At 40.9% G+C, this 26580-nt stretch overlaps 1 protein-coding gene across 6 annotated transcripts in view; it reads left to right on the top strand.

Annotated features, from left to right (window-relative positions):
• Positions 1-26580, top strand: part of LOC125463480 (alpha-1,6-mannosylglycoprotein 6-beta-N-acetylglucosaminyltransferase B) — an 875834-nt gene that overhangs the window by 623125 nt on the left and 226129 nt on the right. For all 6 annotated transcript variants that reach the window (XM_059653747.1, XM_048554765.2, XM_048554763.2 and 3 more), the window contains one exon: positions 13219-13350. In XM_059653747.1, coding sequence (XP_059509730.1) covers positions 13219-13350 — 132 coding nt within the window. The remainder of the gene's footprint in view (positions 1-13218; positions 13351-26580) is intronic.

The following is a 26580-nucleotide window of genomic DNA, read 5'->3' as shown; positions in this document are numbered from 1 at the left end:
GTGCCTTTGCAGGACACATTATGGCCTCATTGATGCCTGAAGTTTATTCAGATAACCAACGACTGTAGGAAGCTGCAATTTTGTGTTATTTTCACCAAGCCATGCAAACCACTTTGTAAGGCCATATAAAATTGATGATTCTTGGAAAGCTATGCTCTATCCTTTAAAAGTTGGCTCTTTAAGAGTAAGGTGTAGTATTTGCTGTTACAAATGTGAATATTGTCCAAATGCTTTTTGATTTTTTTGCAACATTTTTACACAAGCAGGCATTTCTTCCTTTATTTAGCCGTTTTGTTTAGCACTATTAGCTTTTCCCTTCCATTGGTTTTCTAATTTTCTGCATCTGCCTTTAACGACCCCCAAGGTGACTCTTATCACTCTCTATTTCTTAGTATGATTCTAAGTATTTGTTGTTGACTTTGACATCTTTTGCAATTTCATTTTTGACATCCCTCTGTTCAATATAATTCACTCCAGTTATTGGTAATTTAACAGATACTTAATGCTGCGGTGAAGTTTTTAAGTGAATAAATATCGACTATCTATATGGTTACTCCACAAAACTCTTCATGTTCAAGGCAATGAATGTGCATTATACAAGAAAATAATTGCTGTCAACAATAATGCATTTCTTGCCACACTATTCCTGTCATCATCAATGGCTTACCCCATAACTTATCCTAAGCAATGTTCTGACAGATCCACTAATACACATAAAAGCCACATGAAGTATTAATTTGTTGTACCGGAAAGAGTCATGCTGCCAAATGTTACACACATTTGAACAGAAGCTTGAATTATGGACCCTGCAGTCAAAAACTAAGTGCAGCAATAGTTGCTTATTTCATTGCCAGCTGCTGTATGGGCTCTGCAGCAATCTGGATGCGCTTGTGACAAATAACGGAGAAGTTGTTTGACTGCTTGGTGTTGCGTTCTATCTCCAAGTTAGTATGTAATATACCTTTAAGAGACATGCTTATGCTATTAGTGCTGTATCATTATTATGAGACCTGAGGATATAAAAGATCTCTCGCTCCATTTTAACTGGGGCCACTTGAAATGCGGCACATTGTTGGAAGCTTGCCACTGTTTCTAGATGAATAGCTTAGTACCAGCCCACACATTGGAGCGCCTGTGGCTATAATACATGTATGTACCAGAAGCTACAGTGACATCTATTGAGTATTTCAGTACTACATTACCCACTTCTATTTCCTAAGTTAGGGAATTAATGTAAGTATTGCTTTGTCAGTACAAATAGCTTGATGAAAGCTAAGGACCAGAACACACAGTGACACATAACGTTGATTCCAAGCTCAATCAAGCATAGAAAGGAACTCCTTACAGAGATAGAGATAGTAGGAACTGCCGATGCTGGAGTTTGAGATAACAAGGGGTAGAGCTGGAAGAACACAGCAGGCCAAGCAGCATCAGAGGAGCAGGAAAGCTGACGTTTCAGGTCTGGACCCTTCTTCAGAAATGGGGGAGGGGAAGGGGGCTTTGAAATAAATAGAGAGAGGGGGTGGCGATGATCGAAGATGGATATAAGAGCAGATAGGTGGAGAGAAGACGGACATGTTAAGGAGGCGGGGATGAACCCAGTAAAGATGAGTGTTGGGATGTGGGTTGGTCAGTGAGGAGGGAGGCGCAGGTAGGTGGGAGGGAAGAGAGACAGGTCAAGAAGGTGGTGATGAGGCTAGTAGGTAGGAAGTGGGGGTGGGAGTCGGTCAGTGAGGTGGAAAGAGTGGATAGGTGGGAGAAAAGGCGGACTGGTCAAGGAGGCGGGGAAGAGATGGGCTGGTCTTGGGATAAGGTCGGGGTGGGGAGATTTTGAAGCTTGTGAAGTCCACATTGAGTCTTTTGGGCTGCAGGGTTCCTGTGGAACATGAGGTGCTGTTCCTCCAGCCTTCGGGTGGCATCGTTGTGGCACTGGAGGAGGCCCAGATTGGACAGGTTGTCCAAGGAGTGGGAGGGGGAGTTGAAGTGATTTGTGACTGGAAAGTGCAATCGTTTGTCATGAACTGAAGTAGGTGTTCCACAGAGCAGTATCCAAGCCTCCGCTTGGTTTCCACGATGTCGAGGAGGCCACAACGGGAACAGCGGACACAATAGACCACATTAGCAGATGTGCAGGTGAACACCTGTTTAATGTGGAAGGTTTTCTTGGTGCCTGGGGTGGGGATGAGGGGGGAGATGTCGGGGCAGGTGTAGCACTTCCTGCAGTTGCAGGGAAAAGTGCCAGGGGTGGTGGGGCTAGTGGGGAGTGTGGCGTGGATGAGGGAGTCATAGAGAGAGCAGTCCCTCTGGAAGGTAGATAAGGTTGGGGGTGGAAATATATTCTTGGTGGTGGGTTCGGATTGCAGGTGGCGGAAGTGGCAGAGAATAATGTGTTGAATCTGGAGGTTGATGGGGTGATACAAGACGACAAAGGGAATTTTGTCTTTGTTTTTATAGCAGGGAGGGGGTGTGAGGGCTGAGGTGTGGGAAACGCGAGAGATGTGGTTGAGGGCATTTTCAAGCACTGTGGAGGGGAAATTGCAGTCCTTGACAAAAGAGGACATCTGGGTAGACTCATCTTGGGAGCAGAGGTGGCGGAGGCCATGTATTACATATACTACACTCATATATTTTGGATTTGTCTCAATTGAGTGACTACCAGAAACTAGCAAATTTCATCCCTAGCTATTGCAGACTAACCCAGTAATTAAACATCATGCAGAGCAGGAACATCCTTACATTTAATCACCAAACTGTATTAGGGAAAGACAGGGAAGGCTTTGGAGAAAGTGCAGAGGAGATTTACCAGGAATGATGCATTGCAGCTACATAGACTGAAGAATTTGGGATTACTGTCATGAAAAGAGTATTTTTATTCATTCATGAGATGCATGTGTTGCTCATTGTGAAACTCATTCTTGAAATGCTACAGTCCTTTTGTGTAAATACACGCAGAGGAACTTCCAGGATTTTGACACAGCAACACTGAATAAATGCCGATTGTAATAACTCAGGAAGTCTGATTGGGAAGGAACATCATTTATGTTGAATGTCAAAACAAAACCTCTATTCATGGCATACATATGCTAGCCCCAGCCTGGGACAGACAGTTCTTGGATCTGCTTTTTTTTTACTTTTTTTTGTATTCAGAAGTGCTTTTACTCACAACTGGATGTCTTTTTTCTCCTCCAGCATATCACCTGCGGAGCCAGTTGGATTTTTATAAGCAGAGTCAGTTAGAGGCAATAGAAACCATCAAGACTGAGTGAGGAGAAGAGAGAGCGGGAAGGTGTGAAATCAAAATGGAGTTGGAAGGGGGAATAAAGCACAATATTCTATATAGTGGCCACCTCTCTTGAAAGAGATCAAGACATTGTTGGGAGAGATAATGGGAACTGCAGATGCTGGAGAATCCAAGATAATAAAGTGTGAAGCTGGGTGGAAAAATGTCTTGGGTGGTGGGGTCGGATTATAGATTGCCGAAGTGTCGGAGGATGATGCATTGTATCTGGAGGTTGGTGGGGTGGTGTGTGAGAACGAGGGGGACCCTCTGGGGGCGGTTGTGGTGGGGACAGGGTATGAGGGATGTATTTGCGGGAGACGTGGTCAAGGGCGTTCTCGACCACTGCGGGGGGCAAGTTGCGGTCCTTGAAGAACGTGGACATCTGGGATGTGCAGGAGTGGAATGCCTCATCATGGGAGCAGATGCGGCAGAAGCAGAGGAATTGGGAATAGGGGATGGAATTTTTGCAGGAGTGTGGGTGGGAGGAGGTGTATTCTAGGTAGCTGTGGGAGTCAGTGGGCTTGAAATGGACATCAGTTTCTAGCTGGTTACCTGAGATGGAGACTGAGAGGTCCAGGAAGGTGAGGGATGAGTTGGAGATGGCCCAGGTGAACTTGAGGTTTGGGTGGAAGGTGTTGGTACGAACTCTTCGAGCTCCTCTGGGGACCAAGAGGCGGCTCCGATGCAGTCCTCTGGGGAGCAAGAGGCGGCGCCGATGCAGATGACATGTCCATCATGGGCCTCCTGCAGTGCCACAATGATGCCACCCAAAGGTGGCAGAAACAGCAACTCGTATTCCCAATGGCATCAATGTGGACTTCACAAGCTTCAAAATCTCCCCTTCCCCCACTGCATCCCAAAACCAGCCCAGCTCTTCCCCTCCCCCCACTGCATCCCAAAACCAGCCCAGCCTGTCTCTGCTTCCCTAACCTGTTCTTCCTCTCACCTATCCCTTCCTCCCACCTCAAGCCGCACCTCCATTTCCTACCTACCACCTCATCCCGCCTCCTTGACCTGTCCGTCTTCCCTGGACTGACCTATCCCCTCCCTACCTCCTCACCTATACTCTTCTCTCTACCTATCTTGTTTTCTCTCCATCTTCGGTCCGCCTCCCCCTCTCTCCCTATTTATTCCAGTTCCCTCTCCCCATCCCCCTCTCTGATGAAGGGTTTAAGCCCGAAACGTCAGCTTTTGTGCTCCTGAGATGGTGCTTGGCCTGCTGTGTTCATCCAGCTCCACACTCTGTTATCTTGGATTCTCCAGCATCTGCAGTTCCTATTATCTCTGACTCTATTTACCAATGTCAGCATGGTTTCATGAAGGGCAAGTCATGCTTGACAAACTTGCTGAAGTTTTTTGAGAATGTAGCCAGCAAGGTGAATTATGGTATCAGAGATCGTAGGAACTCCACATGCTGGAGAATCTGAGAAAACAAGGTGTAGAGCTGGATGAACACAGTAGGCCAAGCAGCATCAGAGGAGCAGGAAGGCTGACGTTTCAGGTCTAGATCCTTCTTCAGAAGATTTTCTGAAGAAGGGCCTAGGCCCGAAACGTCAGCCTTCCTGCTCCTCTGATGCTGCTTGGCCTGCTGTGTTCATCCAGCTCTACACTATGTTATCCTAGGTGAATAATAGGGATCTTTTGGATCTTGTCAAGGCATTTGACAAGGTGCTGCATAAAAGAATGATCTAGAAGTTTAGATACTAGGGCACTAAGTGTAGAGTATTGGCTTGGATAGAGGATTGACTGATTGAAAGAAAGCAGAGGGTAAGGATAAAGGTTTCCTTCTCTGGATGGTGAAGTCTAGCTAATAGCATGCCACAAGGCTCAGTTCTCAGGCCTTGACTATTTATAGTCTATGGAAATGACCTATGAGCGGGGACAGAGGGTAACATTGCAAAATTTGTGAATGATACTAAACTAGATGGGAAAGCAGGCTGGGATGAGGAGATAGAGCTTTCTGACAAATATTGGCAGGCTAGCAGAAAGGGCCAGAATCTGATAGAAAGAGTTTAATGTGGATAAGTGTGAGGTTGCCCATTTTGTCTGGACAAATAAAACGGCTAATTATTATATTTAAATGGGAGGCAGATTCAAAATGTGGCGGTGTAGAGGGATCTGGGTGTCTTTGTACATGAATTTCAGAAAGTAGGAAGAAAGGCAAATAGAATCCTGGCATTTATTGCAAAAGGCCTGTGTTATAAAAGCAAAGAAATATTGTTACATTTATATAAGGCATTGGTGAGACCTCAGCTGGAGTATTGTGTCTAGCTTTCATCTCCTTACTTGAGGAAGGATATGGTGGTACTGAAGACAGTTCGGAGGAGCTTCACCAGATTGGCTCCAGAGATAAAAGGGCTGCCATACAAGGAGTGGTTGAATAGCTTGGGCTTGTACTGACTGGAGTTCAGACGAATGGGGGGGGGGGGGGTGGATCTCATTGATGTGTTTAAAATGCTAAAGGTGATTGCTAAGGTGAATGTTGAACTGATAATCCCTCTTGTGAGTCAGTCTCAAACAATAGGTCATAGGCATAGGTTGAGAGGAGGTGGGTTCAAAACTGAGATAAGAAGCTACCTCTCAGAGGGTTGTGAATCAGTGGAACTCACTGTCCCAGAGTGCAGCAAATCAATTCACAGATTCAAGGGAGAAACAGTTTCTGATGAAAAGCAGGATAAAAGGCTATATGGGGACAGGCAGGAAGGTGTAGCTGAGCCCAGAATTAGATCAGTCATGATCACTTTAAATGGTCGAATGGACTGGAAGGGCTGAATTGCCTACTCCCACATCTAATTCCTATTTCACTATATTCCACATTGGTTGAAGGCTAGTACCTGTGAAAGAAGCCGAGTGGCACCTAAAATGACATCAGAATAATAAGGAAAGTGGTAACGTATGTCTTCCAGCTGCTCACCCTCCACTGCTACATATGTGTAACATTCAGTAAATTTATGGCTCAGTCCACCAATAATGGCTTCCAGAATCATTTAATGGCACTTGTGAGCAAATGTATTAAAAATGATCACTTGCATATGGTAGTGGAGGCAACTTTTTTTTTAATCTATGAAACAAGTCAATAAGAAATACATACTTTCAGAAGGAGAACATGAGGAGGTAAGAAAAATGTTTAAGAAAGGAGGAAGAAGAAAAATCTAAAGCGCTCTGTTTTGAGTACCTGGAGAATGAGTGCAATCAGCTGGTAGCTTTGGAATAAATTTCACAGATTAAATTTCTATCATCAACTTTAGATTACAGATTGTCATGGACAAGAGGGGAAGGTGAATTGAATTAATTTTATTGTTTCTTCCCTTCTATCTTCAACAGAGATGATTTTTAATTTGTCTCATTCTTCCTCTCCTCTTCAAAACAAAATTGTGGGTGCTGTTTCCCCAACCCTGTTTGTGAGGTCCCATTTAAAAATGACCCACAGCAAATTCCTCAGGGCATAAACAAAGCAGGATTGATTCTTACATTCAAAACTAGGCAATCATTTGTAACACATACAGATAAGAAGAAAGGAAGACAAAAGAAATAAATCACAAATTATAAATTGCATAAAATTCAAAGATATTGACATTAAGTCACATGCATCAGAATGTGGAAAGTCACTGTCCGGTGGAGGCCCTTTCAGTTGCTGAGCTGACACATTCTTTCTGCAGCACCTTGGAACTGGTCAAATTACAATTGAAGGTGCAATAGTTATAAGCTTGTCATTAGTTCACTTTGCAAATACTTGAGAGAGATTGAGACTGGAAATTGGTATGAGCTAAACTTGGAGCTGCTTTGCTATTTTCTCTTCTGGTGTTAAGAGCAGTCTGCAGAAAGATGCAAAGCAGTATAATTAAACCTGTTCAAACTCAGCAGTTTCAATCATGCAAATGGGCCTTATGGTTTAGTCACCCCAATTCTCAGAATTGCTTTGATGATCCCTCTTACAAGCCCATAGTAGAGGATAACTGAAGGTGCATTTGCCCCAACTTAAGCAAACTTGCCTTCATTTGTCAGAACATTGAGTATAGGAGTTGGGATGTCATGTTACAGCTATACAGGACATTAGTGAGGCCATTTTTAGAATACTACATACAATTCTAGTCATCGTTCTATAGGAAGGATATTGTTAAACTTGAGAGATGGTTCAAGAAAGTCACACAAGATTGTTGCTGGGACGATAGGGTTTGAATTGTAGGGAGAGGCTGAAATAGGCTTGGCTTTTTTCTCCTTGGAGTGTCGGTAGCTCAAGGGCAACCTGACAGAAATTTACAAAATTATGAGCGGCATGGATAGAGTGAATGGCCAAGGTCTTTTTCTAGGTTGGGGGAGTCTAAAACTAGATGGCATAGGTTTAAGGTGAGAGGGGAGAGATTTAAAAAGGATCTGAAGAGAAATTTTTCCATGCAGAGAAGGAGCTGCCAGAGAAAGTGGTGGAGGCTGGTACAATTACAGCATTTAAAAGGCATATTGACCTGGAAGGACATACAAATATAGAACATAGAACTTAGATCATAGAACATAGAACAATACAGTGCAGAACAGGCCCTTTGGCCCTCGATGTTGTGCCGACCTGTGAACTAATCTAAGCCCCTCCCCCTACACTATCTCATCATCATCCATATGTTTATCCAAGTACTGTTTAAATGCCCCTGATGTGGCTGAGTTAACCACATTGGCAGGCAGGGCATTTCACGCCCTTATCACTCTCTGAGTAAAGAACACGCCTCTGACATCTTTCTGAAATCTATCACCCCTCAATTTGTAGCTATGCCCCCTTGTACAAGCTGAAGTCATCATCCTCAGAAAAAGACTCTCACTGTCCACCCTATCTAATCCTCTGATCATCTTGTATGTCTCTATTAAATCCCCTCTTAGCCTCCTTCTTCTATCCAATGAGAACAGGCCCAAGTCCCTCAGCCTTTCTTCATAGGCCCTGCGCTCCAGACCAGGCAACATCCTCGTAAATCTCCTCTGCACCTTTTCCAATGCTTCCATACCCTTCCTGTAATGGGGCGACCAGAACTGCATGCAATATTCCAAATGAGGCAGCACTAGCATTTTAAAAAGTTGCAGCATGACGTCATGGCTCCGGAACTCAATCCCTCTACCAACAAAACCTAACACACCATAAGCCTCCTTAACAGCACCATCAACCTGGGTGGCAACTTTCAGGGATCTATGTACATGGACAGCAAGATCCCTCTGTACATCCACACTACCGAGAATCTTTCCATTGACCCGGTATTCTGCCTTCCTATTATTCTTCCCAAAGTGAATTACCTCACATTTATCCGCATTGAACTCCATTTGCCACTTTTCAGCCCAATTCTGCAGGTTATCCAAGTCTCCCTGCAACCTGCAACATTCTTCCACACTGACCACCACTCCACTGACTTTAGTGTCATCTGCAAACTTACTAACCCATCCACCTATGCCAGCGTCCAAGTCATTTATAAAGATGACAAAAGCAGTGGTCCCAAAACAGATCCTTGAGGCACACAACTAGTGACCTGACTCCAGACTGAATATTTTCCATCAACCACCACTCGTTGCCTTCTAACAGAAACCCAGTTTCTAATCCAAACTGCTAGATTCCCCTCAATCCCGTGACTCCGTATTTTCTCCAATAGCCTACCATGTGGAACCTGATCAAAGGCTTTACTGAAGCCCATGTACACCACGTCAACTGCCCTTCCCTCATCCACATGCTTGGTCACCTTCTCAAAAAACTCAATGAGGTTTATGAGACACGACCTGCGCTTGATGAATCCATACTGACTATCTCCAATCAAATTGTTGCTTGCTAGATGATTATAAACCCTAGAAAGGGTTTGGAGGGAGATGGGGGCAAATGCTGGCAAATGGGACTCATCAGCGTGGGATGATGAGTCCCTCAGCCTTTCTTCATAGGGCCTCTCTGGTAATCACTCTCTGAGTAAAGAACACGCCTCTGACATCTTTCTGAAATCTATCACCCCTCAATTTGTAGCTATGCCCCCTTGTACAGGCTGAGGTCATCATCCTTGGAAAAAGACTCTCACTGTCCACCCTATCTAATCCTCTGATCATCTTGTATGTCTCTATTAAATCCCTTCTCCCTAATGTGAAATCTATTAAATCCCCTCTCCCTAATGTCTGGTCAGCACAGATGAGTTGGACGGAAGGGTCTGTTTCTGTTCGGTACAGTATGACTCTATGACTCCTATAATGGATTTTGATGGCTTTCTTTTACACTAAAGCCAGCTGTGGAGGTGCAGTGTCTGTAGCTCCTTTGTGTTGATTTGACTGGAACGTTCTTAACATTGTGAGATGTGACATTCCAAAAGAGATGAGTTTGCCTTTGTCATGGTAATTGCAGGATATTTCTAGAAGCAGCAATTTGCCCATTCTGTGTTTGATAACAGAAATTTCTTTCCAACAAATTCCATTTTTTACGATTGAAAGAGTAAGTTAAACAAGATATGGTTTCAAATAAGATTTGTTTTTTGCACCTTTGGGCATGATATATTATATGCCCACTTAATATCCTCCTCACATCATTTTCAACACTTCAGTGAATGATGCAGAAATAAGACATACCACGAACCAAATGTTTTCTTTTCACTTTTACCATTTTACTGGTATGAGCAATGGCACCAAGATAGTTTCATGTAACGTCTCACAGGTTGTGTTTCCATAGGTATTGTTCCCACATTGAATATTAGTTGTAAAATTAGGAAGTGCAAGATTGATTCCTTTCAATATGGGCCACTGGGTCTTGATGTTCTACGATTAAAATCTTTACAATGTGTTATGCCCTATCAATTGGATGACATTTAGAGCTAAAATGTAGAGAAACCTGGAACGACCTTTTGCATACTGAGTGAATTTTGAACAGTGAAACAAAATGAAAATCAAATTAATTTTCTAAGAAATTAATATATTTTAACTGTGGACTGGAGATGTGTGACCTGTGGCGTGTTGCAAGGATCAGTACTAGGCCCATTGCTTTTTGTCATTTACATGAATGATTTGGATGTGAATATAGGAGGTATGGTCAGTAACTTTGCAGATGACACCAGAATTGGTGATGTAGTGGACCACCAAGAAGGTTACCTCAGAGTACAACAGGGCCTTGATCAGATGAGCACAGGGCCAAGGAGTGGCAGATGGAGTTTAATTTAGATAAATGTGAGGTGTTGCATTTTGGTAGGGAAAATCAGGGCAGGATATATACACTTAATGATAAGGTCCTGGGGAGTGTTGCCAACCGAAGAGATTTTGGAGTACAGGTTCATAGTTCATTGAAAGGAGTGTCGAAGGTAGACAGGGTAGTGAAGAAAGTGTTTGTTAATGTTTGCCTTTATTGGTTAGTATATTGAGTATAGGAGTTAGGAGGTCATGTTGCGGCTGTACAGGACATTGGTTAGGACACTTCTGCTCTTCCTGCTATGGGAAAGATGTTGTGAAACCTAAAAGGGCTCAGAAAAGATTTACAAGGATGTTGCCAGGTTTGGAGGATTTCACATTAGGGAGAGGCTGAATAGGCTGGGGATATTTTCCCTGGAGGCTTGCAGGCTGAGGGGTGACCTGATAGAAGTTTATACAGTCATGAGAGGTATGGATCGGGTGAATACACAAGGGAGTCCAAAACTAGAGGGCATAGGTTTAAGGTGAGAACAGAAAGATTTAAAAAGGGATCTACGGAGCAACATTCCCATACTGAGGGTTGTGTGTGCATGGAGCGAGCTGCTAGAGGAAGTGGTGGAGGCTGGTACAATTACAACACTTAAAAGGCATGTGGATGGGTATATGAATTGTAAGGGTTTAGAGGTATAAGGGCCAAATGCTCGCAAATAGGACCAGATTAATTTAGGATAACTGGTTGGCATGGACAAGTTGGGCTAAAGGGTCTGTTTCCTTGCTGTACAATCCTATGACTAACTGAGAACTAGATTGCCAGGAAATGTTACCCTGAGTTTATGTTTATATTTGAATACAAATCCCACTTAAACATCTGGCAATGCAGAGCATTGTACAATGATCTAAAATCCTAAAATAATCCTTGAATAATATTAGCTTCCAAATTGCTAATTAATCTTTATATTATTTTGATCCTGAGATATTGTTTACTCAGCTCTTGAGAGTAGTCCTATAAAGCTCTTAGATTTCATAGTAATTGGTTCATTAATGTCCTTTAGGGAAAGAAATCTATAATCCTTGCCTGTCTGGATGATGTGTAAGTACATTCACACACAATGTAATCAACTTTTAGCTGCTCTTTGAAACAACCTTGAAAGCCAGTCAGTTCTTTCAAGTCCTTTGAGCAGTTCTACCATCGCTTTCCTCAGCAAAATTAGGGATTGGCAATAAATGCAGTCTTACCAATGTTGCCCACATCCTGAGAATCAATTTTTATAAAATTAATGTTCCCAATTTAAATTTTTTGCCAGAAATATATTCTGAGCTTTGATTGTGTTCTGTAGATTAAATTCAATTCATTGCTTGATATATTTTGTCACCAGTTTAGTTTGTATCATACACTGATCCATTTGTATTCCTATCTCAGTGTATCATTAATTGGATATCCACAGCCAGAGGTAAACATTCACATTTTGGTGACATCTTTTTGACAAACCAAACCATGCTCATTCAAAATAGTAAATTAATTATGACATAATGATGCAAAATAAGAAGCAGCTTAAACGGACTACAGAAGTCTTAGGACTCTCTTTTAAAAAACCATTCAGAGGAAATGGGTGTTGCTGACAAGGCCAGCATTTGTTGCCCATCCATTATTGCCTTTGAGAAGGCACTGATGGAAGATACTCCAAAAGAATGTTTGGATAGTTAGGTAATTAAATGAAATGAAAAATAGCAACCATCATCTGTGGTGTCTCACTTATCTAGCAACCTCAATACTGAAATACCTTTAATGGCATCTTTGTACACAAGTTGACTGAGTGCTTACTTTTCTGTCAATGAAGATTCATGATTGTTCTGACAATCTTATTTGATTGGTTGGCCTGCTAAAGAACAATCAGTAGCAATCCTAACAACTTGCATCCACATTAGTGAGAATTACAAAGTTTTCTCCTCTGGATGATTTATTGATAACTTTCCTTCTGGAGCTTTGTGGATATTCACAATATTCAATATGATTCAGAGCTTATACACAAAATTGTCATCTTTTGTGTCTATTTATCAGAAATGCATTGTCTATGGAATTGGGCTTTGTAGCTTTGCCACTACAGGTGTCAATTTAGGTGCCAGAATGGCATTTGTGACATGCGTGCACACGTCCAGCTGAATGCCATCATATAATGACATTGTAATGCAGTGCAGATTTACAACAACCTTGACATTTTCAACCTCCCACTCCAGGGAATACCATCCTTTAAAAGACAAATGGCTGAACGAGCATTCATCAGCCGGAAGGAACTCCCCCTACCCCTCCCCCAGCCCATCCATCCACCACAAGAGTTTCTTAGAGGGAGCATCAACCACTTTCATGTTTTTGGCTGATTAATTTCTGCTGGCTCTGCTTGAGTTTATCAAAGTACTTGGCAGTTTGCTGAGTTTGTAAAGTTTGGGAAGTCAACAGGGATTGGTGCTGATCACTTCAGCTTTACTTGCTCCCAGTCATAATGCGAAAGTTTGATTGAGAATGAGATTAAGGAGAGGCAGAAGATGGCAAGCTGTCAGCACAGGGAGGTGAACAAGAAGAAGAGGTCTTAGCAGGGGACCTTATCTACCCAGAGTCTTACAGGACCATTTGTTTTCCTTTATTTACGCTAACAGCAGCGCATTTCATCTGTGCGTTATAAAGGGGGTTCTCCGAGAATCAAGTTCAATCAAACTTTTCCTGCCATCGGGTTTTATTTTTAACATCTGTGTTAAAGTGAATGCACTGAATTGTAGAAGATACATTTGTGTGTTAATGCTATCTTTTTTTTGCTGTTGATCAGTTTCCTAGGTGTACCTCCCGGGAGGGGAAGCTGTCCTCTGACTGCACCATTGGCTTTTGACCTAATATACACGGATTATCATGGACTTCAACAAATGAAACAAAACATGGGCCTTTCTTTCAAAAAGTACAAGTGAGTAAAGTTGAAATTGTCAGATTGTGAAATAGCTAGAAAAGCACAGTTGCAATTGGAAATCAACAAAATAAAAAATACATTTACTTTGATGAATTGATTTTTCTGATTAAAAATTATATGTCTGTGATATTTTAGTGTCTAATAATTTGTATCTGCACATGTAGAAAGCTCTTAGTTTGTTAACATGATTGACAATTAAAGTTGAGATTCTGTTACATGAACAAAAGAAATCTGGAGCAGTGACAGCTCTTTAAACTGATCTTGTATGTGATTTTTTAAGTTAGTTATATTTGGCTAATGACCAATGAATAATTTTCAATGATAAAAGAGAGCTTTCATTTTACATTATAGAAAAATATTAAGTTTCTCATCATTTTTAGTGCATTCACACAGTGTGACCGAAGATTTAGAAAATAGCACTTTTTTAAATTTCATGGATTGTGCATTCTTAGTGGACCAATAAGTTACTTGGGTAGTACAATGGTGATGAGAAAACTCTAAGTATTGATTTCAAAAACAGTAATTTCTAGAACTTCAGAATTTTGTATCTATATCCCAGTGGAAGATCTACTTCTTAGTTTTAGCATATAATTACCTGGGATGCAATTTAATTTTTTTAACAATTATCGCAATTACTGTGGAACCAAAAGGGACATAAATACCCTGAAAGACACACAAAACCAATTTCCTAGAAGGGAAACCTCAAATGCCAACAAGATTATAAATGGAAAGTGAAGATGAAAGGCAAGCCATGGACAAACATCATGTCCATTCCATAGGATTTGAACATCATAATCTTAAAACTGCAGTCCAGAACTTGTTGTCCATTGGATTAATTTGTTATCTGGTTGTTGATTTACAATTAGAGCTTATCAGTTAAATTTGTAATGCTTTCACACAAGAACAGTGATTCCGTCAATTCCAACAAGAAACTAGGGGTATGCTTCTCAATTTAGTCTCGCTTGCACAGAACTTTGTATGGTTGAAGCATTTATCTTCAACAAGAGAGAATCTAACCATATCCCTTTGACTGCTTGTGGCATTTTCATCACTGAATACTCCATCATCATCATCATCATCATCATCATCATCTTGGCAGGAAACAATGTCCAGAATCTTAACACAACCAGCTGTACACATACTCTGGCTACAAAAATTGGTTAGAGGCAGGATAGTCTTCAGCTGGTAACTCTCTTTTTTCCAGTGCCCTTTGCTGTGTTCATCCAGCCTCACATCTTATTATCCACAAGGCATGTGTCAGACGTATGGTAAAAGGCTTTCTACTTGCCTGGATGAGACAAATTCCAACAATACTCAATAAACTTGACACTATCTAGGAAAAACCAGCCTGATTAATTGCTCCCCATTCAATACTTTAATCATTCATTCCCTCCACTACTGAAGCACCATGATTGCAGTGTATGCCACCTACAAGATTGTTCTACACCAACCCGCGCAGTCTTGTTGACAAAACCATGGCCTCTAATACCAAAAAAGATTGTAGGCAAGGCAGCACACATGAAAACTAACACCTGGATGTTGCCCTCCTGGTTACACATTATCCTGACTGAGTAATCCAACTCTCTTTCTTCATTATCAATGGGTTAAAACACTGGAACTCCATCCCCAAGAGCACTGAAGAAGTAGATTAACCACACAGGCTGCAGCAGCTCAGGAAGGTGATTCACCACCACCTTCGAGGAAATTCTGGATGGGCAGTGAATGACAGCTTTTCCATGTTGGCTGTAGGTGATTAAAAAAATTAAAAATTCAAGACAATGGTTAAAGCCAACCAATTTGCAACCACACAATTGCCTGCCCACTCACTTTATAACCTTGCAACCTGAATTAATCTTGTGCACTGTAGTTGGAAAGTTGGCCAGCAGGAATAGTAAATTATATGTTCATCTGACAAAAAGTGTCTTGGCCAAAGAGTCCTATGATGATGCTGTCACTTTAAAAAGGCTATTTTGTCCTAGGTTTTTAAAGAGAGGTTGTAAAGACAGAGGCATCGATGTGCCTACTGAAACTAGCCGAAGTCAATAACTTTAGGCTTTATTTAAAACAAATGTAACAGTAGAAGGGGAGTGGCCAGTTCTTCCAGGTTAGGATTTCTAGTTTTTTTTTAAATCGGTAGGAGTATAAACTCTTTGGGTCCCAGAAGGGTTGCAAGCTTCAGTAAATGGTTTCTAATTGTGAATTCCTCTGGAATCTCTTAATGTTGAATGCGATGTAAGAATCGGTGTTCAAAACTACCTTTTTCCCAAGGGGTGTGTTTGTGGGATGTTACCATATTGGAACAATTAATTAATAATAGGTACTGTATCCAAAATTCCGTTTAAGTTTTCCAGTTGTTAAGTTGTTCTAAATTCCTCTTTTGTTTCTTTGTATTCTAACTGTAGTGTTCAAATTCTGTTTTGCTTAACGTCAAGTGCTTTAGAACATAGAACAGAGAACGATACAGCGCAGAACAGGCCCTTCGGCCCTCGATGTTGCACCGACCTGAGAACTAATCGAAGCCCCTCCCCCTACACTATCCCATCATCATCCATATGCTTATCCAAGGGATGTTTAAATGCCCCTAATGTGGCTGAGTTGGCTACATTGGCAGGCAGGGCGTTCCATGCCCTTACCACTCTCTGAGTAAATGCCTCTGGCATCTGTCTTAAATCTATCACCCCTCAATTTGTAGCTATGCCCCCTTGTACAAGCTGAAGTCATCATCCTCGGAAAAAAGACTCTCACTGTCCACCTTATCTAATCCTCTGATAATTTTGTATGTTTCTATTAAATCCGTCTATTAAATCTTAGCCTCCTTCTCTCCAATGAGAACAGACCCAAGTCCCTCAGCCTTTCTTCATAGGGCCTGTGCTCCAGACCAGGCAACATCCTGGTAAATCTCCTCTTTTCCAATGCTTCCACATCCTTCCTGTAATGGGGCGACAAGAACTGCATGCAATATTTCAAATGAGGCTGCACTAACATTTTGTACAATTGCATCATGGCATCACGGCTCCGGAACTCAATCCCTCTACCAATAAAACCTAACACACCATAAACCTTCTTAACAGCAGTATCAACCTGGGTGGCAATTTTCAGGGATCTATGTACATGGACACCAAGATCCCTCTGCACATCCACACTGCCAAGAATCTTTCCATTGACCCAGTATTCCTCCTTCCTATTATTCCTCCCAAAGTGAATCACCTCACATTTATCCATATTAAACTCCATTTGCCACCTTTCGGCCTAATTCTGCAGTTTATCCAAGTCTCCCTGCAAGCTGCAACATTCTTCCACACTATCCACCACTCCACCGACTTTAGTGTCTTCCGCAAACTTACTAACCCATCCACCAATGCCTGCGTCCAAGTCATTTATAAAGATGACAAAGAGGAATGGTCCCAAAACAGATCCTTGAGGCACACCACTAGTGACGTGACTCCAGGCTGAATATTTTCCATCAACCACCACATGTTGCCTTCTTACAGAAAGCCAGTTTCTAATCCAAACTGCTAAATCTCCCTCAATCCCGTGCCTCTGTATTTTCTCCAATAGCCTACCATGTGGAACCTGATCAAAGGCTTTACTGAAGTCCATGTAACCACATCAACTGCCCTCCCCTCATCCACATGCTTGGCCACCTCCTCAAAAATCTCAATGAGGTTTGTGAGGCATGACCTGCGCTTGACGAATCCATGCTGACTATCTCCAATCAAATTGTTGCTTTGATCAGCTGCATCACATCTAGAACACCCATTTCACATCTACCTTTAAAATAAGAAAAGAATAGGATCTAGGCTACCTTCTTAAAATATTTTGAGGCAGTCTGGTCTGATCCATAACAGTCCAATTACATATAGCATCTTGGCAAATCTTGTCAAAATGACAAAATGAAGAACTGTGATACATGGATACTAGGAATTGTGTGAAACACCCATGTAGAAGTTCTTCACAGAAGTTTGCTACCCCCAGCTCTGCTTTTAGTGCCATAAATGCTCTAATACTATTAAAATGACTGCTTTCAATTTGCTGATGATAGTACCTTGTACAGTCCACTTTCCATCCAAAAGACCGGTGTCAATTGTAGACAGAATCATTCAAGACAGAACTGTATCATAGCTGAAAATACTGTTGTCTTGAATGTAAAGAAGACAAAGTCAAGAAGGCCAACTCCTTTGTTAAGAAAAATATATCACAATGTAAGTTCCTTTCCTCCACTGATAACCAATACAGATATTTAGATTCATAACCCCTCATCATATTCAATCACCTTCCTGCAAAAAGAACAAAATCAAAAAAAAATCTGGAAAATCTAACACACGGGTGTAGATCCTTCAACAGGTACAGTATTATCACTGTTGACAACTCCAACTTTCCTACCATCTGAACAACTAAACAAAAATACAGAAGTCTTTATTGGCATGCTTTCAATAAAAATCCATCTCTTAAATTTAGCAAAACTCATTACAATTAATAATAATGCATCAGGTAAGGATGCCCATTCCACCCTGGAGTATACTTCCTGAAACAATGAAGGAATGATTTTGGCTTCCAGTTCTTTCTAACATCATAACCAAACAACCATGATTATAATGAAAATACAAGAAATAGCAAATGGAGAAGTCCCAAAAAAAGTCCAAAATGAAGCTGAACCAATACCAAATTCAATATCAGAGAATTATTACTTCATAGAATCCCTACAGTGTAGAAAGAGGCAATTCAGCCCATCAAGTCTGCATTGGCCCTCTGAAAAACATCCCACCCAAACTCACTCCCCCCCAATCCCTCTTCACAACCCTACATTTCCCATGGTTAATTCACCTAACCAACACATCCCTGGATAATATAGGCATTTTTGGCTTGGCCAATTGAGCTAACCTACAAATCTTTGGACTGTGAGAAGAAACCAGAGCACCCACTCAACACCCACAGAAACATGGGGAGAACATGCAAACTCCATGCAGTCACCCAAAGCTGGAATCAAACCTGACTTCCTGCCGCTGTGATGCAGAGGTGCTCCACCTTTGGATCAGTATAGTTCACAGTTACCTTTGAAAATCCATTACTTGACATTTGATAATAAGTATAAAATGTTTATGCACTTGCAAATTTGTTAAATATTAACTGTTTCATCATTTACAATTTCTCGATTGCATCTTAAGGTTGTGCCAGCTAAGAACAGTGTAAATGTTAGCCTATAAGTTACTGTTGGTGACATAGGCAGATAATTGCCTAAGTCATTTTGTTTAAAACAACTAAGTTTTGACACTCGTTTTGAGATAATTGATGCAATGTATATCTGATGCAAGTGGCAATGATTTACCCATTGATATCAGCATTGATCACATTGTTAACTGAAAGCAGTGGTATAATAATGAGTAACAAAATGCTTATCTATAAATTAAGTCTTAATTTCGGGGCCCAACAGCAAAATACTTCCAGATTCTGACTTCCTTTGAAGTGACCAATATGGACATTTGAAGTCTGAACCTTAATATAAAATAGAAAGTGCTGATATATGTGCTCAGTGAAATTGCTCTATCGCTAGTCAACAGGCACAAATCAATGCACATATTTGTTGTGTAGATAAGTGGTGAATGCATTTATTCAACATGAACTGAGTAATTCAATCTGTATCAAAAGAACATTTGGACATCACTTAAGTAATTGAACGGATGAAAAAAGGCCATCAAATGAAATAATTGTACATGTTTGTTACACATCCCCTATGACTTTTAAGATAATAGCTTTCTGGGAAGAACAAGCTGTATTTAAAGAGCAACATGTCTGCAAGGTGAAGTACATGTTTGGCATTTGAACAATGCTCTTGCACTCTACTGAGTGGCCTCATCTGCTGCTGTTGAAATTATTTTGCAACTTTGTTTTACATCTCTTCTGCTGAGATCGTCAGTAGTATGAACATATTGCCTTGCTGGCCATTCTTATTTCCCTTCAAGCTTGTTTGTCCCTTGCATGCATCTGTTTTCTGGTTTCTCATCGCACCTCTTATTATGATTCTTTCCTGCTCTCTATTTGGAATTCATTTTCCATAGTATGGCGATATTAGCACTGAACCTTAAAGTGTTGCGTACTTTATAGACCATAAAATCAACACTAGTCCTGAATTGATCAATATAATGCAACTGAGAAATGTGTTGTAATACTTAATGATTATTTTTCTCTGAACTGTCCCTATCTGGAGTATATTCTGCCAAAAGTGCTTTAGCTCCTTAGGCATCACACCCTAGGTTTGCTATCTAACTCGTACATATCAACATAAATCTTCTAAAAAAGGCTGCTCAGCATCCTTTACTGCATTTTCTAGCTGACATCACCCATGGCTGTCAGATCCTCAATATCTCCACCACATTAAAGGTCGATAATTGAACTTTTTACTCTTGGAAGCTAATTCATAAAGAGGAATTGCAGACTACTAATCAATACTAGCTCCTCTGCAAAGTAAGTAAACAACAAAGCAAATCCATTAAATATTCTCAGTAACAGCACTGAATGGGCACTTCACAGCTGAGTGTCAGGAAACATTCTGAGCTTTGTGAGAAGCTTTTAAAAATAAGATTATGGCTATCAAAGACAGTGAGGCAGCAGCAGCCAAATCACTGCTACAGTCAAAGAGGCTTCTGTTTTTGCAAGAAGTATAAAACCCATAGCATCGGCATATTTTATGATTTTGAAATCATAGATCATTACAATTATATTGCACAACCCACTTGGATAATGCACCATAAATCAAGCCCACTATTCCTGAAGTCATACCAAAAGTTTATTTTTATAATATGCACAATACCCCAATTTACCTTACCAAGCTACATTATTACCTATCAACATTATCAAACCAAGGTTGATAGAAAGCATAGTCAATAAAATGCAGAGCTGGAGGAGCACAGCAGGTCAGACAGCACCCGAGGAGAAGGAAAGTCAACGTTTCGGGCCTGGACCCTTCATCAAGTCCTGATGCTGACTCACTTAGAAAACATGTCTGACTAATCAATTCAACAGCCACAGCTTGCTGCAGGAAAGGTAACTGATTTCTTCAGGTTTAATCTAAGCTTTTGACCACAGAAAGCTGGTAACAACTGGACTGGGAAAATCTGTACACTTCTTTTTTCTCTCTTTCTCTCTCTCTGTCTCAGTAATTTGTTTCCAGCTCCCAGATGCTCAGCTACCCGAAAACCAATTACACAGTTGTTGATAAGCAAAAGATCTCTCATCAATAACTGTCACTAGTCTGCAGTCCGATCAATTATTTGTTGCCAACAAGAGCTGTTTTAGTACACACTCTTGGCTCCAGATCATCTGCAATCTGAATGTCAATCACTGCTTGTTCAAACTATGGTTTCCAGCACCTGCTATGGATGTCAGGTTGCTTGCTTTCAAAACGGCAAACACTCTTTCAAACACACGCGTTGATTTTTTTTAAAACATAAAAATAAAAAGCCTCAGTCTTTAAAACACTATTTTGGAAGATACATAATAAATAAAACTAAATTAAGATCAAAAATTGTGTTATAGTTGCAATGTCTTATCTCTGGGCCAAAAGGACCAGGTTAAAATCCAAACTCAGGATGTGATAGCCACAGAGGTTCAAACAGATTCAGCAGCAACAAAAATATAGCAGGGTAATAATGCATTCACTACACCATATGATCCATCCCCTCATTGAAGGAAATCAGACAATATTGTGCACAATGACACACATGATGATGGATTTTGAGCATTGGAAATACAACCAAAAACACAGTTTAATTCATCAATTGTTTTCATTGTAAATTTTTATTTTCATTTATGCACTAATACAATTTGCAGTTTATGTATATTAAGAATAATGTCAGGTTTTTTTGCTTAAATAAAAATAGCATGCAACTCACTTCATTATGAGTCTGAATAAACAAAGGGATGTGAGCTTTGAAATAAATTGCCCTGTGGGAAAATGGCTATTTTTAGATACTCATTAAACTGCACTGTGCCAAGTCTGGCTGCTTCTCACAGAATTCACTTTAATTTAATATGAAAAATAGTAGTAATTAAAGCTAAAGGCACCCCATGTCAGACATATGTTAAAGCATGTTATTTAAATATGGTTTTAACGTAACTAACTGAATACTTAAAATGATGAAGATTTGTTGAACTTATATGTAAAGGCTGTTTAGTGATTTTTCAACTGCAATACCTCAAATATTTTGGTACATTTTCAAATGCTATATCACCAGGACCTCTGTATGAGAGTACATAGATTAGAAGTGGATCAGTGCATGGAATGATAGGGTCCTGTGCAAGAACACATACAAATGTGGGCCCCACCAGTAATAATCACAATAACTGAGCCAATCTTTGAATTATCTCAGAGTGAAGCACCAATGCCTATGCAGGTAATGATCCAGAAGAAAATAAAGGGAAAAGCTAGCAGCACCCATACTGTGCCCATTGACTTCATTCTCCTGTTCCCATCAGCCTCAAGGTTCTCAGGACTTCTCGCATGAGGTGTAAAGGCTACAAATGTCTCATGCTGTGAGCCTTATAGAAATTCACAAAACACTGCAGTTTAGACAGTTTTGAAATTGTGGAATGGTAAGTACAACAGTGTGAGAACTAGGGTTAGCTATGTTTTAAAGCTGCAGGAGCAATGTTTTAGCACATATAAATCTTAAATATTCATGGTAATTAGAGCTTCAATCTCCCAATTATTCAAATGCAGCACAGAATAAATGCCCTACATTAATTTATTGCCATTCTTTCTTCCAAAATATGCTTCCTTGTTAAATTAGCACTTGAAATAAGTATTTGATGGTAGGCAAATTCAATTATTTTAAGGAGATGGTGCATGTAGCAGATATATCTAGAATTGCTCTTGCTGTGAAATTACCGCAATTGAAATATTCACTGGCTTGGTGTATAGTGTCCTTAATTATAATTAGATGCTGACAGTAGATAATTGCTGTGATATAATAGAGTCTGGATATTAAGCTCACAAACTACAAATCAGCTGTATTTTAATATTATGGTGTATATGAAACAAAATTAGGAAATGTAATTTAAGCATTGTATACTGTAACGTGTTTCAGTTTGTTTTATGAGTGTATATCTATATATATTTTATTACACATTTGCATGTTAATGAATCTGCCATTCTCCCAAATGGTGCCCAGGACTCCAGCAACTCTTAAACTAGAAAATTAAAACTAAATAAGATCTCTGTGCTCCTCCAATTGTGGAGACTTATACATGCCTAATTTTGGTCACTCTGTCATTGCCATTGGCAATCAAGGTCTGAAATCTGCTCCATGCATGACTCCAGGAACTGGATCTTTTGAACTGGCTAGGAGTGGGAACAGGGGCATCACAGATGCTCCCACGCTCAAGGCAAGGACAGCCCACCATATCAGTGCAAAAAAAAACATGAATGAAACATTTCCAACCACCTTCAGCTAGAAGAGCTAAGTAGATTGTTCATCTTGGCCTCCGCCTGAGATTCTCAGCATCACAAAACTCAATTTTTGGAAATTTTGACTCATTCCATGTGATGGTAAGAAAAAGCTGAAGGCACTAGAAGCTGAAAAGGCTATGGGCCCAGACAACAGTTCAGCCAAAACATTGAAGTCATGCGCTCCAAAACGAGTTATGCCCCAAGCCAAGCTGTTTCAATGCAGCTGCAACACTAGCATCTACCCAGCAGGGGAAAATTGCCCAGGCATGTCATGTCCAAACTATATAAGACACAGCTAATCTGGCAACTACCACCCCGATCACCTTCTCTCAATTAACAGCAACATTTTGGAAAGTGTCGTCAACAGTGTCATCAACAGTGTAATCAGGCAGCAATTGTTTCCCAATAACCTGCTGACTGATGGCGAGTTCAGTTTCTTTCTCTTCTCTATGGCAGCATCTGCAGACAGAAGAACACTTTAGCTCTTCTTCACAACCACCCAAAAGAAAATTGAAATCAGAGGGAAAGCGCTCCACTGGTTGGAGTCATAACAAACACAAAGAAAAATGGGATGTGGTTGCTGGAGCTGAAGCACCTCAGTCCCAGAATATTGCAGTAGAAATTCTTCACGGTAGTGTCCCCATCCAGACCACCTTAAGCTTCTTCGTCCATCCATCACATGGTTGGAAGTTGAAATCACTGATAATTGTGCAATGTTAGTGTCATTTGCAATTATTTGAAAACTGAAGCATTACCTCTCCATATGCAGCATGGACAATATTGAGGTTTGGGACAATAAGTGAAAAGTAATAACCACATCATAGAAATGCGAGCAATAACTATTATCAACAAAAGAAAATCTAAACTATCCCTTTGATATTCAATGGCATTATATTGCTGATTTTTCCACTACCAACATCCTGGTGGTCGCCATTGTACAAAAATGAAACTAAATCAGCCATATAAATAACATAGCTACAAGGGGAAATCATAGGCTGGCAATTCTAAGGTGAATAACTTACCTTCTGACTCCTCAAATCATAAGTCATGTGGATATTGTGGAATACTCCCCACTTGCCTGGATGAGGACAGCTCCAGCAACATGCAAGAAGCTTGACACCATCCAAGACAAAACAGGTTGCTTAATCATTCCCTGTCCATTAATTTAAGCATTCATTCCATCTACCACTGATGTGCTGCGGCAACAGTCTGTACCATTTTACAAGATGTACTGCAACAACTCTCTAAGGCCCATTTAACCTCACCTTCCAAGCCCAAGACTTCTAAAACCTAGAAAGACAAGGACAGCAGAGGCATATGAGTAAGTACCTCTCTAAGCCACATGCTATCCTGATAGAGAATAATATTGCTGGGCCTTCATTGGGCCAAAATCCTGAAATTACCTTCCTCATAACACTTGTTATATCTGCACCAAAGAACTGCAGCTGTTCATGAAGGCAGCTCAGTACCACCTTTTCAATTATGTGGGCAAAATTTCTGACCTTACCAGAAATGTCCACATCCCCTGAAATAACAAAAAGGCAGGCAAGCATAGATTTCAACAGCATCAGCCCAGGCACCAATTCTCTGGCACAATCGTGTCCCCAGGCTGTTTTCCCAGTGTTGCAGTGAAGAGGTGCTAGGGCTTGGGCTAGACTGGTAGCATAGAATACCAATTCACTTGTTTAAAGGCTAATTAAGACTTGTTGGTGGAGGTCAACTGGAATTTTTCAGTCAGCTCCCAGGAACCTGAGGACACCAGGGCAGAGTGCAGCTGACCAGAAGCGAACTTGCGACAAATGATTTATTTAACCCTCACCCTTCTGAGATCTGCAGGTAAAATCTTCCCAGCTCTTTTGCACTTCTCCTTTAAGACCCTCCTTAAAATTACCTTTTTGACCAGGCTTTTGGGTCACCTGTTCCGATATCATTTTGTGAATAAGCATCAAATTTTGTTTGATGGCACTCCTGCAAAGCATCCAGGGAAGTTTCTCCAATGCTAAAGGCACTTTTTTTTTGCGTAAACAAACCAGTGGTATCAAATTGTGTCCTGGACTAGGTTGATGCTATATTAAATCACAGTTGGTTTGAAACTCATCTTAGGTGAGCACGAAATGCAGATGATAGTGTATCAGCTGTTAGTTATAGTTAATGCCTAACATTCAATGCTGTACATGTTCTAGTTCTGTTTGTTTTATGCTAGCATCCAAGCTGAATTTCCAACGTATTCCATCTGCTCAGGGAACAACTTGTCAACTTGGCTTGGAGCAAATAAAATGTTTAGACGAACATGTTTTCTCAAGTCCCAACACAATTAGAATGAATTGCATCTTCATTGTACTGCAATACTGTTGTAAGAATTTCAGAGGAAGGAACCAGCACTATTGAATTTTCTTTATCCTAGTGTTTAGGCATCAGTAGCAGAATCTATTTCAAAAACCTAGGAGGGGAATGAGCATTGTCAAGAGAAGATTCAAAACCTCAATAAAGTAGATGATTTTGCCAATCTCTTTTCTTAAGTCTATAAGAAGAAAATGGGGGACTTTTAAAAATAATCTGTCAGTGTTGCTTTTGTTAATTACTGGTAATAGTCTTGCATCTAGCAATTCACATTATTGTAGGCAAAGTTATGGCAACAAATAGCTTGTCAAGAGATAATGGGAACTGCAGATACTGGAGAATCCAAGATAACAAAGTGTGGAGCTGGATGAACACAGCAGGCCAAGCAGCATCTCAGGAGCACAAAAGCTGATATTTCGGGCCTAGACCCTTCATCAGAAAAGGAGGAGGGGGAAGACAGTTCTGAAATAAATAGGGAGGGGGGGGGCAGATCGAAGATGGATAGAGGAGAAGATAGGTGGAAAGAACATGAGAGTTGCAGGGGGAGAGAGATCCCCTGAGGTTGGTCCAGAGGGAGGAGGGTAACTTCTTCAGGTTAGGCATCCCTGGAAGAGGCTTCTCCAGCATCTGCAGTTCTATTATCTCTGATACAATTTTAACCTCACTGTGAAGCCTCTTTCAGGGATGCCTAACCTGAAGAAGTTACCCTCCTCCCTCCAGACAAACCTCGCAAAAAGTAGGCCTAAGCAAGTTAATAGGTTATAAGGGATAGGATTTATAATCATCTAGAAAAGAATAAATTGATTAGGGATAGTCAGCACGGTTTTGTGAAGGGAAGGTCGTGCCTCACAAACCTTAATGAGTTCTTTGAGAAGGTGACCAAACAGGTAGATGAGAGTAAACCGGTTGATGTGGTGTATATGGATTTCAGCAAGGCATTCGATAAGGTTCCCCACAATAGGCTATTGTACAAAATGCGGGGGAATGGAATTGTGGGAGATATAGCGGTTTGGATCGGAAATTGGCTTGCTGAAAGGAGACAGAGGGTGGTAGTTGATGGGAAATGTTCATCCTGGAGAGCAGTTACTAGTGGTGTATCGCAAGGGTCAGTGTTGGGTCCACTGCTGTTTGTCATTTTTATAAATGACCTGGATGAAGGCGTAAAAGGATGGGTTAGTAAATCTGCAGACGACACTAAGGTCGGTGGAGTTGTGGATAGTGACGAAGGATGCTGTAGATTGCAGAGAGACATAGATAAGCTGCAGAGCTGGGCTGAGAGGTGGCAAATGGAGTTTAATGCAGACAAGTGTGAGGTGATGCACTTTGGTAGGAGTAACCAGAAGGCAAAGTACAGGGTTAATGGTAAGATTCTTAGTAGTGTAGATGAGCAGAGAGATCTCGGTGTCCATGTACACAGGTCCTTGAAAGTTGCCACCCAGGTT

The sequence above is a fragment of the Stegostoma tigrinum genome, chromosome 22 (genome assembly GCF_030684315.1).
Source record: "Stegostoma tigrinum isolate sSteTig4 chromosome 22, sSteTig4.hap1, whole genome shotgun sequence".
In the NCBI taxonomy this organism is placed as follows: Eukaryota; Metazoa; Chordata; class Chondrichthyes; order Orectolobiformes; family Stegostomatidae; genus Stegostoma; species Stegostoma tigrinum.
Note: the sequence above shows the minus strand (reverse complement) of the source record. Positions and strands in the feature narration are given on the sequence as shown.